The following is an 18,700-nucleotide window of genomic DNA, read 5'->3' on the forward strand; positions in this document are numbered from 1 at the left end:
TCCCTTTTTTTTTTTTTTTTTTTTTTTTTTTAAATTGGCCCCATTTCATATCTTCATGATTGAAGTTCTCCAAATTATACTTTCCATTTCAACATTTTTTCAATCTATAACAAAACCACGGATGAAATTACAAGGTCTCGGTGCTTCGTTTTAGGATCCTAGTTCGAAGAATCGAACTATAACAAACTACAACAGGTTACAGGACAGACCCCTTCTACGATAATCCGCTAGCAGCCTAGTACAACATAATCTAAAAGCACTTTACCCTATAACATCTGTACTGGTCTTCAAAAACCTCGCTTCTAAAGATCAAGGTGCTCGCTGCAGAAACTCGAAGGCACAACTGAGAGCTGCAGTCGCCCTGTCCATTCCTTGCCTGGCTTCAAAGTTATAGGTTTCTCTATCGCTGCCCCATCCACACAAAGCATCTGCTTGTACTCCTCGTCACCAAAATCAACCATAGATTTCGATTTCTTCTCCCACGGATTCCAAACAACTGTACAAGGGGGAATGAAACGCAAACAGAAAGCCAAATTCAATATCGAGTCAATTTTTGTTCAAGCATGTCAATGCAATATGTTTAGCTAAGCTAATCCCTTTTGCACACAAAAAACTGAGACTTGAGTATACAAGCTCCACACGCCAAAATTTTCAATCTATTTCACTTTCTGTCAAATATGAAAAAGTAATAACAGTGAAATGTCAAACATGTGCCAGCTTACCAACATCTGGTAGTCCTTCCTTTCGGATTACATATGTTCGCTTTTTCTCATGATCAAGGACTGCAACCACATTGGGCGAACTTAGATAAAGTCGACTGACCTGCCAGTAGAAATTTTTTGTACCTATAAGCCAAAGCACTCATACTGCATCGACAATACTTGCAAGAATAGAAAATTTTAGCTAAGATTTAATTCTAACAGATTATAAAGTCGAGACTGATTGAGTTTGGCAGACAAACATAATGAATATACTGTTCTGGGAGGTTGAATTGTATTTCTTCCTCCATGCCACTTACATCACAGTATGAAGAAATGAAATAATAATTTGTTGTGACTTCTGTTGTTTCCGAATCTAGGGTTTCCTACTTTATATGTAAAACCAATTTCACATGTTTCAAATAAAAAGAATTTACCTCAGACTCAAAAGTTATGGCGTCGCCTTGTTCTGTAAAACGTTGTCTTTCACAAAGGTTGTCCAAGTAGTCAAGTGTCTCCAGCCCTTCTATCCTCACCTCACTAGGGACAGAACTCATTTCACGTTAATAAATAAAATCACACGCCAATAACGGAAGCAAACATGCAACAACCAGAAGGCAGATGATTGTGAAATTAACAATAATGGCTATATACCTTATATCAGAAACCGAAAAATAAGTGTGGTAGGCAAAGGAGAAACTAAACGGCTTTCCATTGACATTTCTAACTCTTGATGTCAGGTTCAGATCTCCATTTGTTGCAAGAGACACCCTAAGTCGAAACTCAAAACTGCACAGGAAACAAAGAGACGAGAAGACAATTATCTAGGACTTACATTTTGTTACAAAAATTTAGCATACAAACTTCAATCAATAGGAAATGAGTTGATTGTACCTAAAGTGACAGCTTATTGTAGTTTTATCTAAGAATACAGCATCCAAGCTCATACCTATGGGGCCAACACTTCAGGTCGTCTTCAGACGGTTTTAGTAGTAGATCAATAAAGGATTTTCCATTGGAATCATTTGGTTGATGCATTTCAGGATTATCATCAATTGCCCACACCTTGTTCCTTGCAAAACCATGCTTTTCCAGCAATCCACAGTTCCCAAACTTCAAAAGCATTAAGTAAAAAGCATCGGTTGGAGTTTTCAGATTTTAGTATCTTTGTATAAGGATAATTTATGCAGGAATAATTGACAATACCTGTGGGAAACAAATGGGAATTCCTCCTCGCATCGCTTTTGGGGGCTGGAAGATTGCCTGTGATTGATGAAACGCACGTTAAAAGAATCTTTTATCCATGTCTCCAATCGGTAAGATTTGTTTCGGAACTAATGTCCACATTGTGCCAAATATCAGCTGTGTATTAGGTAACAGGGCATAGCTTTGCATAAAACTTAAAACGCAGTTGAAACCCTGATCCAACTGGAAATCTGATTCAAACACATTCATAAACTATGAACTAGCACAGATTGGATAATCCTAAGGCAGAGTGTACTTGGTCAACCAGTTTTACTTCTACCCCCAGTCTTCGTGACCATTCAACCATATATACAAACATAGAAAACATTCATGCCAGGATAAAAGACGAAATCAAATGCTTTCAACCACAACAGCCACAAAATTGTAAGAAAGAAATAAGTGGAAAGCAAATTTATACAATAGGAAATGAAAAGTTATACCTTGCTGCTAGTGAATAGGAGTTCTTCGCCGTGCTTATTCCTCCATGAAGTGACCTGTCCTCCAAGGAAGCTAACCTATATTATCACAAGAGAACTCATTAATTGCAACGTTTACACACACGCTAATCACCCCACTGATACAGAAACCAAAATGGTATATGAACAGAAGTTTTCACATAAATGAACTAACAATTTAATGACAAATTGTAAATTCAGAGCCTTCAAAAACTTAATCAATGGCGAAAACAAGATATTCTCGAATCTCACCCGTGCCGAAGCCCCTTGCTGGTTCTGAAGCACCACTTGTTCTACCCCATTCCAATCTTTTGTAATCTCAATTGCTGCCCTATGTTGCCATTCTCCTGCTGAATGCTCCATTTTGTGAAAAACAAGCATAATTCTCCCTCTCCCAAGTCCCCCAACTCAGCAAATCCCAGTGACACAACCAAAGATCTAAACTTAAAGAAACACCTAAACTTGTAAAAAAATAGTAATCTTTCGAATTAAAAGAGAAAACCCAACTACCATTACTCCTCAGATCTACAAAATCTCAACTTTTCGACCCCAAACTGCTAATGCCTCTGAAGTGTCATCAAAGCAGCAAAACCCAAATCCAGAAAACCCAAAAAGTGAAATTTGGCAGCTCCGCAGGAAACCTCCAACTTCAACACCCACCTAAAATTCACGCAATCAATTTAATGGAAAATAAAAGGGAAAAATCCAAATTTGCATAGCCTCACTTCTATGGAACTTTGAATTAGAACACACTCATAAAAATGAAAAAGACCAAATTCTCAACTGTAACAAGCCTTTTTCAAAAAACCCATCAAAGGAATGTTGAATACGCTCTAAACTACCTTAGAAGTCTTAAGTTTTTAATTAAAGTCAGAAACTTTCAGGCAGAAGCCATTTTTAACTTGCAAATTAAACAATGCAAACACAGTACCTTGAACAGACATCAAAACTGAGTAAATGTCTAAGTGCAAAAGCAGGCCTTTTTCTAGGAAGCATTCAGTGTTTCCAATTACAATGCGCACACAGTACCTTGAACAAACACCAAAACTGAGTAAACGTCTTAACTGCAAAAGCAACCCTTTTTCCTAGGAAGCATTCAGTGTTTCGAATTTGATATTAATAATACAAACTAATTCTTAAGGGAACTTAATAGAAAAAATTTAAAATAAAAAGAATGAGGTCAGAGATACTATTTTTCAAACTATATTTGTAAATTACATAATAAGTTGATTGATAATTAGATTTTATCTTTAAATAATTAAAAATAGAATTCGATTACCAACCGTCATATCATTAAGTTTACAAAATACGGTATTCTAGCAGTTTTTAAATAATAAGAGAAAAACAAAAGTGCAGTTGGTGGGAGAATGAGAAGGAAGTGAAGGAAAATAATAGGAAATATGTTTGATGATAAGGAGGAAAAAAAAACAGTGTTTTGTTGCAGAGATCTAGGAAAGAGTAGGGACGTGGAGATACAAGAAGTACATGAGAGACTGTACAACCGGTTAATATTTTAAACAATTTTTGTGGGAAATTTTTGAAATCGAGAGACACTATGCACTTTTAAAAATTTGATTTATGAATGAATAAATGTGCCAACTTTGAATGTGAAAAGAAAATCACAAAGTTTTGTTTCCCCCTATATTTGTTGATTTTGTTTATGGCCAATGTTTTGGGTATTAACGAGCAAGATGAATGATTTCTATGAGAGAATAGAAATTGTATGGTTAAGCAATATATTAAACAAGTCGTTATATTATGTTGTCAATTCGTTTATATTTTAAAATAGATTCATTTTTAGTGGTCTGTTGAAGATCTTCATAACAAAAATTTAAGAAGTCTTCGAACAAACACGAGGGGGATATAAATAAGACGTCACTTATGATCAATTTTTTCACAACAGAATCTAAAAGATTACCATATAAGATCCCACATGCGCAGGAAAAACATATACCTCGTATATGAGAGAGAATACAAGCAGAACGCTACTTATGCATACATCGAATGAGTAAACCGTTCTTCAGGAACTATTGATATAATCAAACCGTTTTTCAACCTGAGCTTGAGAGAGATGCTGATAGGGGCCACGGATTCATGTGGAGGTGAACATGCGTGGTTGGTTAATCCGACGTCAAACAAAAGCCGGCGGACAATACATGTATCATAGACATGTGCTTTATAAAGGATAGATTTCAATGTAATTGTAACATCTATCTACTTAAGATGTATTTTATAAGGAAGAAATTATAATGTTATTTTATAAGAAAGAAATTATAGCGTAACCGCAACACCGTTTTGCACTTGTAAAGTTATATACTAAAGATTTCATATTATTCGACCCCAAAAAAAGTAATTTTCATGCTAATACATACACATACTCGTCATAATCCACAAAAAACTAGTTGAATCTCACCTTGGTTACTAGAAATGAGCATGACGATCTTGTTGCCGAGAGAAGTAATTCAACTCATTCACATCCTGATCATGGATGTTTGGAATCCATATTATGCAAGAAGACATTGCTTTTGCAATTCTAATTGAAAAGTGACGCAACCTTTCTAATTTTTCTTGCCCACAACTAGTTGTACACGCGTACACGCCTATCACAGGTCATTCACCCGTGATGGGAAAGATGGAGCCGAATATTTAGACAAATGAATTACAAATAAAACCATACATCGACATTGCAGTGTCACCACATTACCGTTAATTAAGTTTACATCACACCCACACGCATACAATTAAGGAAGGTGGTTCTATACTAAATCTCTACACCCTTCAATGTACATCACCTTTCAGTGGCCATTCCAGCACATCTGAATTCTAGTCTTTCAACTCATAACATTAAATTCAAATACAAAGAAGCCATTAGTTCTTCCATGAGATAACTAACCACACAGTAAAAATTAGAGCCTCAGCTTTCTCCTGCTTCTTGTTAGCGGTAATTTTGGGCTTGTAATATGCCAAAACTACGTAACTAAATAAACTGTGCCAATTACCGGTCGATGATCAGCCAGCAGCGACTGCATCGGCCCTTGGACTCGCATCCAGGAGTTGGTGCAGCTTCGTCCCATTGTTTTTCTCGTAAGCGTCACTGTCTTTCTCAGCATCCCTAGCAATAGAACCTGCGTTATTAACTCTTGACAGTAGGTTCTCGGTACTGAAAGGTTGGACCCTCTTATCATCAATGTTCATGATGATGTCTTCCATTCTTCCTACGCGTGCGTTTTTGAGTTTATCCTAGTATGTGGAAGAAAATGTATGTTAACACAAGAAAAACAGCCGCATAAATTTTCATCAATTTCCGAGTAAAGAAATGATTCTGAAATAGTATGTGGATGTACCAGTAATGTAGTGTTTTCTAGCCTCAGTGTAGCAGAATTCTCGGTTAACCGGTTTATTTCAGATTTAAGTCCCACATTGTCTGCAGATAAGGCCTCGACCTTTCGTGCAAGTTCTTCAGTCTCAGCCTGGAAGGAATAAGCATTAGCATCATATCTTCATTAATAAGAACACTCGCTACAAAAAGAATATTGGAACATTGATCTTCCACAACTTTCATACCTGCTTCCTCAACCTGGATCTTCTAGCAGATTCCCGATTAGATTGTTTCCTCCTTTCCCGTTTTATCTCCCGGTCATTCTGTGAATCATATTCAAGCCACCATAAGCTACATTCGGTGGTGCATAATTTGGATTAAGTATGAGAAACAAAAGCATATCTAACAACTACAATGCAATATACGCAAACCATACATGTATCCAGGTTTCCGGAGGCAAAACTGCACAGGATTGCGGAACAGTGGTAGGACTTGCCTTCGAGTTCAAGATAGGCAAGTTCTTGAGTTCCAACGCTGTGGTCATGCCAGGAGAAACAGCTGGTCCAACCAATTTTCCCGGGATACCAACAGCAGCAAGAGTTACACCCAACACTTCATTAGTAGCTGCACTTGCCTCCTCAGCTGGTCCAGGCTGCATGTCAGTCTTCCCTTCTCCAGCTGTTGGAACAAATATTGAGCACAAATACGTGTCAAAAACAGGTTGTATAGAACTTAAGATTTTGTGTACTGTAAAAAACCAGTGAATCTATCACTGCATCAAAGCAGAGGATCCTGATTTTAAACCTCCAAAACTATAACCTATCAAAGTCTCAATTAAGTGGTGGAGAGATGTTCTCATGCGAGTGAATGTGTTTGGAAGTAAAACAACAACTGGCTCACATCTTAAGACTTTAAGCTTTATGATATAAGAGCGATTTACTAAAAAATACTGATCGCAGGCCCACTCTATTGTTCATCAAGATGTAACAATGGGTCAAGAACATTCATACCAGTGGCTGGTGTTCCCTCACGACTTCTTTTTCTTCTGGTTTGATTTGCCTGGATATATAGTGCAATTTAACTTCTCTATTAACCATCAATATACATAGACGATTCAAATCAAGTGAAAAAAAAAAGAAGGTATAACAGAAACATGCTACAAGCAAAGGAAGAAGTCCTTACTGCAGCAGTATTCCCATCACTTCCATTACTAGAACCTTCAGTCCCAGAACTATTAACATGGTAACAAATACACCAAATTAGCACATAAATAATATATTTATACAAAGAACTAAGAGCCTAGTGGACAAATTTTCCAGATACAAGTGAGCAAAGGGAAAATTCCAGTCCACCAGAGAGTGGACCATATTAGTGCACTAGAAGGAGTATCTAAAAGGTTGAAGAACGAAAGGAAGAACGAAGATAATCTGGTTTACAAACCTCTGGGAGAGACTACGCTCAGCTCCACCTTCGGCATTCATAACATTACCACTTCCTATTGACATTGCAAGCCCATCAAATCCTTTCAACTTTTTCATTAACCCACGGTCTGTATTGCCAGATGACTTTGTTGGTGTTTCCATATTCAAAGGAGTCGCAGCCTGCATTATTGCACCACAATAGAGTTACATTCAAACATAAAAATTAAACCGCTTAACCATGGAGATAGTGTAGGTCAAAACTTCACTTACAGCAGGTGAGGATGGACCCCCTTGACCATGGGATGCCTATATCAAGAAAAACGATTCATTAATAAGTAAGAAACTTCCAGTCTTGTAAATATTACGTTATATCACACAGGTAAAAAGGGGAGGGTGGGGGAAGACACTGGATTGCACAACTTCTTTTGAACGAAAAGGGTGGAAGGAGTTATCAATTATTGATTGAGCGCTATATCTACATAAAGAAATAGGAATACTTATTAATTTCCATTGGAGATCAGCGGCAATTGGAATATCCAGCAAGTACTAGTACAAATACGTGTACATAACAATAGTAATGAAGTGGGGCCAATACAATCAAGCATCCGCTTTCAAAAGGTGTAGCAATAACGTTGGGGAACTTTAAAAATCAATAAATCACTCCAAACTGAAAATCAAACAGAAACTCTGATGAAATGCAGATCTTCACTAAAAATGATGAGAATTTAAACTTACAAGAGGAACTGCCGGATGTGCGTAAACACCTCCATGCGAGTATACTGCATAAGGCGCCCCATAGGGTGGCATCATATGCTGAAAGAATTAACAAGTCAGCAACTTCTCAAACAGTATACTGAAGTTATTCCAGCATGCAATGCAATTGCGAATTTAAATCGAATGAACCACCTTGAAGTAAAAGAAAGTACCTGTGGTGGGGGCCACATATAGGGATGAGGAGGGTGGCCAGAAGCCATAGCTGAGTTGTAATATGGAGGGAGAGCAACTCTCGGACCATAATAAGCCTGAAGGTATAAAACATTAGTGCTAATCAGTTTACATGAAATGGTACAATATAAATCCCAAAAAGTTGTTGGATCAAAACTGCAAAACAAAGTTGTAACCTGCATGGCTGCCCAATCAGGATAGACATGCATATTGGTCTGATTGTTAGGATTTGCCTGATCCTGTCAACGTAAAATGATTGGGAAATACTTAGATACAAGCTCCAACAGTAAACAACTAAGATTAACACGAAAACAATGTATCTCAGCTTACTGCCGGCAGAGGCGAATATGATTTTTCAGATTTAACAGACTTTGCATCATCATCGTTTCCCATGGATAAACACTATGGCTTATTCAAAGATATCGTGAAGAAGTATTGCGAACTTCCTTGATTAGAGCATCACTCCTTTGATCTGTCCAGACTGCACATTGCATAAATAGGTGCCATGAACAACTGTACCCGATAAAAAAATGCTAGGCTTATAAACAAAAGCACAAAAAATGTGGAACCAATATCAACACAACCACAGACATTCATCACAAACTCGAGTTGATAGTCTTATAATTGCAGGAAATTGACGCTAGCTCATGGCATCCTTCATTTCCGTTCATGTACGTTTCCTAGTTTAGCAAATCCACAGTGACCGAAAACAACAACTAGCAAACTCAACAAACAATATTGTACCTATGTATTGCATAGAAAAAAGAAATTAGTGCACATCTCTTCGAGTCAACTTTCTATTGGGAATTCCTAACACAAACCAAAACCGATATGCTCTTTGGAAAACATTAGAACAATGAATCGATTCAGCTCGATAAACAAACTCAATTAACGCTAAAGCAACAACAACAATACCACGTTGCTTCAGATTGCTTGTTCAACACAGGCTAAGTATACAGGTTAGATTAATGCACATATGAAACTGTTCCTATCCTATCCGCCAAATCGAAAACACACCGATCGAAACCAGAGGAATCGGAATCTCCGGTAAATCTAAAAGACTGATTGAAGACAGTGCTGATTACATCACACTAGAACAACAATTGAGACTTAAAATATTTACCAAATTTTGTAGTAGCGATTAGCTGCTTGCTTATGTGAGTGTTCATCAACTAATTAAAAAATTAGCAAGAATACAAATACATCCATGCCTGTTTTCTCTTTTGATAAATTAATTACAATATTCTCACAAATATCTTTCACCGAAACAAAACGGGGATCAAGTTAATCAGAACATACAAAATTAGGAAATTAAAAATTAAATAAAATCTGGGGGGTAAAATGGTATTTCCACCAAATCACGTCATAGCAGGATAATGATACATTGCATCACCAAATCCATCAAAGCAATTAACCCTGCGATTAAATGACAGATACGCCCTTCACAGGCAAAAACATTTTTCTTAGAAATCGTCTTATAATTTTGTATTTGTATCAGATGATTTGATTAGTTCTAATCTAACACGAATTATTATACTTTGGAATCCTAATTTCTTCTCTATTTTTGTACAGTTGGACAGAAAACAGTGAACCGAGAAAATTTCTAAATCAAATCATAAAATTCCAGCATAAACAAACAGAATTCTTCAGATCAATGAAAACTCAAAAGATTCCACTCTAATCCTCTGTTTGGTTGTTAGGAAAATCTCAAGCTGCCGGAAAATAATTTAAAAGACGTATACTTTGAATTCCTTAATCTTCCTAAACATTTTCTCACCGTAATTCCGTTCAAGTAACAACGAGATTAAGCTCTTTCCCCTTACTTTATCCCTTTTCTCAGCAACCAAACAGAGGCTGAGACACAACACAAACGAAAAAAATCAACCGGAACTCAAAATTAAACGTACCTAAAACTCTCAATCCGAATCTTCACCTCCAGACGTCCGAAACCAAAGCTAAAAAGAAAAAAAAAAAAAACTGCAGAATTTGCTTCAAAATTCGTCAAAGCTTCAACTGTCTTCAATGGCGGCCCGGGTTTCACATCCCCTGCATTTTATTTCTCTCTCTAAAAATTTCGATATAAAGAACTTGTTTTATATTTGCACAGGTATACAATTTAGAGAGAGAGAGAGAGAGAGAGATAGAGAGATGTAGTTATGCAGGAGAAGAACAAGAGGGAGAGGAGGAGGAAGAAGAAGAAGAGCGCCAAGGCAACGGCCACGTCACGAAACACGTGTCGTATGAGAAGGAGATCGTAGACGGTACACCGTATATACGAGGTGGTGTGGAGGTTGTTGAGCTGGCCCGTCGATATTCGCGCTGGCCATCTTTATTTATTCCAGCGTGACCTTGTCCGTACACGTGTTTAGGGGCCATTCATCTACGCGTCCCGGGTTCCGGGTCCACCCTAGTCCACCCATCTTGTGGCTGACGTGGTCCTTGTCCACTTCATTAATTAATTACCCGAATTACAAATAAATCAATTAATAATTTGAGATTTCTCAGGTTTGGTTTTCCGTCGATTGTGAATTTAATATCAAATTTTAGGTTTTATTAAAAATATATTATTGTATTAAAACTCCGTGAAAGATGCTTTAATCTTTCACTGCAAAATTGAAGGATGTAGTTTGAAATTAACTCAAACTTGTACATTACATGGTTTTAGCAGAGTCGTCTATGAGACTTTGAGGTATGTGCTAAATTTATAAAAGGGGTCATTTTTAATATAGTTTTAAATTTTAAAAAGGTATGACAATGTATTGATATTATAAAATATTCACTTAAATCAAAATAAAATCATTTAGTACTACGGTCTAGTGGTATTCTTCTTCACTTGTAAATGAGAGGTTTTATATTCAATTATAGTCAAAGACGAATTTGAGCCGTATTATTATTAATCGATAGTGAGGCTTAGCTTACTCTTCCACCCTCTTTGCGTAGATAATATCGTTTGTTCAAAAAAAAAAAATCAAAACTATTTAGCATTCACTGATTGCATGTTTACAAGTGTCATCAATGATAAGTAAAAAGAGTTACAAACATAACCTTCACTAAATAATCAAAAGCAATTTTATCTTAAACAATCAAACATAAAAAAATTAAAAATAAAAAATAAAAAAAATCAGACCTCTAACTTTAAAGTTCACTTCTATGACATTGTTATGATATAAAATTAAGATATTGTCGCTTTTCAGGATGTTATTATTGACACTCAAAATATCTCATTTTACTCCAAGTTCTTATAAAAAGTGCACATTGGGGTTTAAAGGGCTAACAAAAGCAATTCTTTAAATATAGAACATTATTACATGATGTTAGATGACAAAAATTTAAGGGCTCCTTCAAATTTAGAATCATGTGCGACTGCACCTTTCACTCCCCATGAACGCCCCCTCTAGGTTTTGGAGCCTTTAGACTATCTCTAAATGAGATATCAAATTTTAAGTGAAATATCATGTAATCAAATTTGAATATAAGAATAAACTCTAACTAATATATCAATCCTACGTGGATTGACATATGAATTTTCAGATGTCAAATTTGACATATAAAAAAAGGTAATGTCAAGTAATTTTTTAACTATTTTATTATGTGAGTCTCAATAACGTACCAATTATAAATCTTAAAAATTTATTTTAATTGATTTCTTTTTAAAAATTGGTCATACAAATATCAATTATAACAAAAACCAAAAAAAAAAACATATGGATCGGAGGAAGAGAAAATTTGACATTATCACGTCAGCCACAAACTAACATTTGACATTTATTTTTTGACATTTCCATTGGAAATGCTCTTAAGCTGAGGAAACCTCCATTTTTTTTTATTTAAAAAATGGGGATTCATTGTGGAATCCACACCACTTCAAACTTCAACGATCCATATCGTCTATTTTTTAAGTTGTATAGATCATCCTTACAAAATATTAACTAAATCGAAAATATGTGAAGCATTTAATTGAGTTCAAAGAAATTGACGAACATTTTGTTATGAGAAATATTGAAATTTCATCGTGACAATTCAATTGTAGCAATGTCCCTCAACTTTAACCAAATTAGAACAATGGTCTCTTAACTAAAAATTCATTAACATTAGTCCTTCAACTTATGAAAACGTGCAGCTATAGGCATTTTCGCCAACTCTGTTAGAACTTCTGTTAAAATGAGTCATGTGTCATACACGTGAGGCTAAATCAGGAGGCAAATATGGAAAATCAAATAAAAAAAGCTTGTATGAATGGTCCATCAACTTTAATCCAGCTGGAGAAATTGTCTCTCAACTTTAACTCAATTGGAGCACTGGTCCTTCAACTTTAATCCAATTGTAGCAAGGGTCCTTCCAACATAACTCATTTTGACGAAAAGGACCATAACTGCACGTTTTGATGAGTTGAGAGACCAATGGTAATTGATTTTTAGTCAAAAGATCGTTGCTCCTATTTGATTAAAGTTAAGAGACTATTGCTACATTTTACTCTTAAATAGGCAGATAGTTTCGGATTGAATTGAATTTTGCAGGAATGATCAATGAATTGAAACTTACAAAATAAACGGTTTAGATCGTTGAAATTCAATGAAAAGGGTGTCGCATAAATAAATCCTATTTTAAAATTTAAAGGGCCTGTAGACAAATTTTTTATTGTTAAAAAATGTTTTTTTAAAATGTGCTTTGGAATCCACGACCAGCCAGTTAGCCAGTAATGGACGGCATGAATGGGGGGGTCTTTCATCTTTGAGCCACGCGTGAACAAGATTGTGAGATAACCAGATTAAGATTATGTGTGTCGATAAAGTAAAGTCTAACGATCTAATTTTTCCTTTTAAAATTTTGATTCGGCAAGATATTTAACCCGGGGCGCAGCATGTTTTTCAAAAGCCATGACGTCAAGGTCCAAGCTGTGTGCCACATACCATTTAGCTTTTGCACACATACCATTTGTTGCACTTGCACACGTTAGCTTTTGATTATTTTCTTTTGGTCTTGATAGCTTTTCATAATTTAATAATTTGTTTGCACAATTCCCTATATTTGATTGCTTCTTATTTGATAACGTTGATCCTCTATTATAATTTATATAAACACCAAAAATCCATGGTTTTATTGGTCATTCTATTCGTTTTATTAACGATTTTGAACAAGATGTTCACGTATATTTTTCTTTAAAAAAGCAGATTAGTTGGTGCTTTCATCATTGTAATCCAGTATTTCAGAGTTTAAAAGACTTATTGAGGCATTTTAACCTCTTCTTGATCACTTGTTATGATTCATAAGCGCCAAAAGCTGAAACGAAGACATATCATATAGAATATAGGCCTGAAATTCGTTCTTAGCTACTAAATTACTCCGTGATGGTTGGATGTTCACGTGTTTAACTTTCACCGTCTTTGGGATGCAAAAGCTAATTGACGAAACGCTATTGTAATGGATGATTTGGAATTGCTATTTGCTGGGTAGGAAACACTTGCTGATATGCTTTTTATTAGAAATACGTTTAAATTTTTTATTAAAATGTTGAAGAGTTTCTTGAACGAGGTTATTAAGTGCTTTTTTGGGCGTGGAAAGTTTATTTACTTATATATGTCAAACATAGTTTAAAGCAATTTTGTTTAAACAAACGATATTATTTACATTAAGAAAAAACTTAGTCTCATAATAATCTAGCAATAATGTTGTTCAAATTCGTTTTTGCAAGAATAAAAAATTATTTTAACTTCTTTGACGTATTTAGTTTTAGGGTAAATTATATGTTTAGTACCTTGTGGTTTGCTCATTCGGACATGCATGTGCCTGTACTTCAAAATTTGATTAATCTAAAGTGTAAGTATTAGTTTACTCGTTAATGAGTGTAATTCATGACGTGGCACAACGAGGTCCACCTTTTTTATTTTGTCTTTTGTACTTTGAAGAGTATTACTTAAAAGATATTTACCCAAAACCAATTTACCTTTCACGGTATATGCGTTGTAACAAACAAGTTAGGGCAAGAACTTTGAAGTGAAGGTGTGAAAATACCTTTCAAATAAAGGCAACCTTAAACCCAGCACAATGACCAATTGGCTGCTACTAGTTGTATTTTCTCCATTGAATGTTGAAAAGAATCTCAAGTTCAAATTCATCTTTCCCCTGATCAAAAGAAAAAATTTACGATGATCAATGGTTAAATGAGTTTCTATTAAGTTGAAATGTTGTAGATATTATTCATGCTTGAATATTATTTCTAGTTACTCATATGTTGGATAAAAACCTTAATACGACAAGCTAAGTATAGTATTTTTCATAACGGGTAAAAACAACATTACATCAAGTGCGACTAAAATACAAACATATCAGATTTTTGTGAAGGATGCGTAAATGATATGACAAGGCACCCAAGCCCCATACATTCACAATGTAAACACTTTGACTTCGACTGCCAAGGATGTCCCAGGGTCTAGATGGCAAAACCAAAAAGGAAGCGAAGGGCAATTCAGGTAATCCGAGGTGGAAGCAATCACCCCTCATCGTTCACTGAGTCCGACGCGGAGTCCACTCCTTTGTCTGACGCGTCCTGCCATTTTGACTCGAATCTCACCCAGTCGCCACCGCACTCCGCCCGCCTTCCACCACATCTCCATCTTCAACACTTTACGCACACATCCCACTCCCACCTCACGATCACGCCACGTGTACGCCGCACGGTTCAGTCGCCATCCCAGATACATTAGAAAACGAAACTCATATCTTCGGTTAAATCTCGTGTGGGCCCCACTCTGACTCAACCGCAATAGACGGTCTACATCGATCTAATCGGACGCACAGGCGCCAGCCACCGCACCGAAGAGAGAGATAGAGAAGGAGATAGAACGGAACCGTCAAAGTGCCAACGAGGCCTTTCCCGCCTTTGCCCAAAAAGAGAATAAACAAACGGTTACGCATCGATCTCAACACGTGGTTCTGGCTGGGCCCTACCCGCTACCGCACATGTCTGTGTTTGTGGTCCAGCCGGCTGACGTGTTCCACGTATATTGACTCGGTTGGATGTGGGGTCCCGGCGAGCATCGATTGCGTAGTCAGCTCTATATCATCTCGTCGGTACTTTCTAGAGATCTTGAAATGGCCCACGTGTCACCACTTACGTCCACGCGGGTGCTACGTTCTACTGTACCCATCCCTACCTACACAGTTTTTGAGGAATCTTATAAATCTTCATATTCTAACCGTTGATCTATATTATGCGATCACTTTTCGTTATTTATATTTAATTATAAATAAAAAATTTAAAATAATTTCTGATTGTACGATGTACAGTAAACAATTAAAATGTTAAGAGTCCTAAAATCCTCATAATTTAGATTTGGATGGAATCCAAATCCTACATTTTACTCCACAAATTGAGCCACAAAAGGAAAAAAATGGCAAGAAATCAAGGGTTGCCTAATTATGAATTATTTTTAGGGTTCTATAGGACGAAAGGTTTATAGAATACGAGTCCCTAAGCTATAAATGAAAATTTGGTTAGTTGAATTCTACTGTTTTTTTTTTTTTTAATTTTTTTTTAAACATACTATATTATTTATATTATGTGTGGACGAGTAAGTCAGCTTAATAATATGATTCAAATTTTTCTTCAATGATTATCAAATTTAAGATTTTTTATTTATAAATGAAAAGAAATATACTATTAAACTATAGTACTAAGTAACAGGCTGATACTAATTATTAAGTTAACTCTAGAAAAACAAAATAAGTCAGGTTAAAAGTAAGAAAATGTTCGTTTAAAGGGAAAAACTCAAATTTTCAGTTGTTCGTCTATTCCATATGATACCACTTTTACATTCTTCTTTATGTACTTGTTGTCACACCAAGAGTTTTTCGTTTCGCACTCCAACCATCGATTATGTCGACTAACCTCCTTCTATTAATTTATTGAACCTTGAAAGCTACAGGGAAAAATAATGCTGGTGTTCTCTCATGGAAGGACTTATTGCTACTCCTATTTACTTTTAATAGATTTTTGTTGTTTGAATATCATAACTGGAATGGTTTATTATCTTTATCATTTAATTAAAGATCACAAAAATCACATTTCTATTGCTATAACTAAGAGTGGTACTTACCTCACAGAAGCAGATAATTAAGGCACAACAACCTAAAAGGCGAACAGGATTAGTCCACGAATGACTATTAGTAATTAGTATTAGAGAACCATCGCTTATGGAGACTATCTGCAAAAAAATATTTAATTTAACGATTGTTTAATCATCTATACATGATCAATGGTTTTGATCACGAATAGTATCTTCATTGTTTATTTACTTTATGCATGTAAATGATTAAAAGATCTTCAAATTGAATAATTTTTTTTCAGATAAAATTTTTAAATAATTATAAAAAAAATAAACGATTCTAATTATGATATTCGAATAATAAAAATTTGTTAATCATAAATAGAGGGTAAATAAATCCCGCATAAAAAGGACATCAGCACCATCCAAAAAACCAAAGCGCACGGGAGAAAGAAAAGTTAATAGATGGGAGGAGAAGAAATTAAAAAAAAAAAGTATAAAATATTAAAAAGTGAAAATAATTCAAAATTGTTTATTTCTTGTTTTTCAAATTTAATCTTCATTTTATTTTCCCGTTCGTATACTTTTTATCTACACCTTAGTTGCTTCATAAATTTTTTATCAAACAAGCTTTAAATATTTGTGAGTTAAGTGCCGGCAGGTTTTGTTCAATTCGACTACAAAATTAAATCTCTCCCGAAAGGCTACTTAAGTTGTAATACCAAGTGGGTGAGAAATGTTTGATAGTATGTTGAGAATACGGCTTTATACCCAAAGCATCATAATATAAATTGAAGTATTCAACTATTTTTATTATAACATGTGTTACATTGAATCGGATTTTCGGTACACTAAAATTATCGCTAGATAGTGTCGCGAAAGAGTCAGAATAGAAACGTCATGCAAAAGGTTGGCCGTTGATCAGTAGGCTGGATGAACGGCGATGCGATTATTGCGGTGGACTAGGAAAAGGACACGTGATTGGAGGGTAGCCTCTTTTATTAAAATTTTAATGGCGTGGTGAATCAGCGTAGACAATGAGATATTTTTCGGTATGATCGGTATACAGAGTAGTATATCACGTGTCATTATACAAATATTGTAATATATGTTCTAAAAAATTAATAATTTAAAAAGTAAAATTTTTCACCACTTCTATTAAAACACGTGATATACCACTTGTATATCCGTTACAATTAAAAATTTCTTGTGAACAATAAAAAGCATCCTTACCGACAAGGTGACGTGTTCTTAAGACACATGGTTAGCAAAGCCACGTTGGTGGGCCCCAACTGACGTGGACCATAAGAAAAGGGTTTCAGATCCGATCTAATTTATTTATTTTGGACAAAATCTAATTTCTTTATTTTATTTCTAATGTTTTATTCTTTCGCTGCGGTCAAAGGCCCAATCACAACAACGAAACAACGCAAGGCCAGCAGGGTGAAAATTACAAAAGCCAAAATCCACCCAATTTGGCCCAATAATTCCTTATACACATGGGTGTGAAGTGATCTTGAGTTTCTGGATTGTACATATTTATTCGTATTTCGCTATATTTAAATTAGGAAATTATTATTAGCATTTCAAAATTTTTATTTTATACTTTTATTTTTTTTTTTCTTCTAATTATGGAAAGTTTGGAGTACCAAATAAGATTTTTGGAGTGCTAATAACAATTTTCTTAAATTATTATCTAAACTACTTATTAACAATCAATTTAATTGTTCTTCTCTTCCGTTTTGGTGAAAGCCCTTATCTCTCAGTCATCGCGGTGTGAGTGATCTCCATTCCGGTAATTTCTCTACAGTCGCCGGCCTTAATTGTGGCTAGCGTCGTTAGTAGTTCCCTCATTTTGTTTTGTTTTCTTCTACTTTGCGCTTCAAAATCTGGCTTGGGCTCAGTTTTGTTTCAGGGTTTCTATTTGTATTGTGCTTATCTTGTAATTAGGCCTCTTCTTGTAATAAAATTTACTTTGGCACACAAAAAAAAAAAAAAAAAAAAAAACTAATGAAAATGACTTGAAAACTTTGAGTTTTAATCAAATGACAAAAAAAAAAGTTATAAGTGAATAGTAGCAGGAGTGACTTTTTAGAGTAAAAATGTCATTTTGGTTAAAAATGAACAATAATGAAAATGTTTCATTAAAATTAAAAAAAAAAAAGCTAACTATTTACAAAACTTAAGCACGTACAAGGTTTTATAAAGTTTAAGCACATACAACGTTTTATAAAGCTTAAGCACATACAACGTTTTATAATGCTTATTTCATCGTTTCATATTACACGTTTGCATGAAAATAATCAAGATTAACATTTTAACGAATCACTTTAAACGCTTCAATGAAATTGGCGGGTTACCATTCCTTGTCTCTAAAATGTGATTAGACTTCAAAGCTAAACAAAAATAATTGACATGAATACAACAGTCATCAAAAGAATTCTCAATCAAATAAGTCAGAGTATTAAAGATTTGAAACATACCTAGCAGAATTATGCAACAAATTATATGACCGAATTGACAGAATATGTTTTATTTTAACGGAAAAATGAGATTCGAACTTGGAAAATAA

General features: G+C 35.1%; 2 protein-coding genes across 4 annotated transcripts; both read right to left on the reverse strand.

Moving 5' to 3' along the window:
- Window positions 1–73: 73 nt before the first annotated feature.
- LOC137720484 (putative glucose-6-phosphate 1-epimerase) lies at window positions 74–3,581 on the reverse strand. Its single transcript, XM_068459560.1, has 8 exons — window positions 2,651–3,581; window positions 2,384–2,458; window positions 1,905–1,961; window positions 1,648–1,811; window positions 1,353–1,487; window positions 1,136–1,238; window positions 723–822; window positions 74–496 (listed from the first exon to the last, which is right to left on the reverse strand). Exons 1-8 carry the CDS (start codon window positions 2,777–2,779, stop codon window positions 303–305), a joined length of 957 nt encoding a protein of 318 aa, XP_068315661.1. The 5' UTR covers window positions 2,780–3,581; the 3' UTR covers window positions 74–302.
- A 1,476-nt stretch (window positions 3,582–5,057) lies between these two features.
- On the reverse strand, window positions 5,058–10,254 carry LOC137720309 (common plant regulatory factor 1). Of its 3 annotated transcripts, none has more exons than XM_068459362.1 (13): window positions 9,991–10,254; window positions 8,414–8,555; window positions 8,260–8,322; window positions 8,065–8,160; window positions 7,874–7,951; window positions 7,409–7,444; window positions 7,158–7,318; window positions 6,900–6,948; window positions 6,728–6,776; window positions 6,154–6,395; window positions 5,963–6,040; window positions 5,743–5,868; window positions 5,058–5,638 (listed from the first exon to the last, which is right to left on the reverse strand). In XM_068459362.1, exons 2-13 carry the CDS (start codon window positions 8,474–8,476, stop codon window positions 5,408–5,410), a joined length of 1,272 nt encoding a protein of 423 aa, XP_068315463.1. In that variant the 5' UTR covers window positions 8,477–8,555; window positions 9,991–10,254; the 3' UTR covers window positions 5,058–5,407. The 3 variants fall into 3 exon arrangements, with proteins under 3 accessions (XP_068315463.1, XP_068315461.1, XP_068315462.1); XM_068459360.1 differs by having other exon boundaries at window positions 8,414–8,564; XM_068459361.1 differs by lacking the exon at window positions 9,991–10,254 and adding an exon at window positions 8,999–9,919 and having other exon boundaries at window positions 8,414–8,564.
- Between the last annotated feature and the right edge of the window lie 8,446 nt (window positions 10,255–18,700).

This window comes from Pyrus communis, chromosome 16 (genome assembly GCF_963583255.1).
Source record: "Pyrus communis chromosome 16, drPyrComm1.1, whole genome shotgun sequence".
NCBI lineage: Eukaryota > Viridiplantae > Streptophyta > Magnoliopsida > Rosales > Rosaceae > Pyrus > Pyrus communis.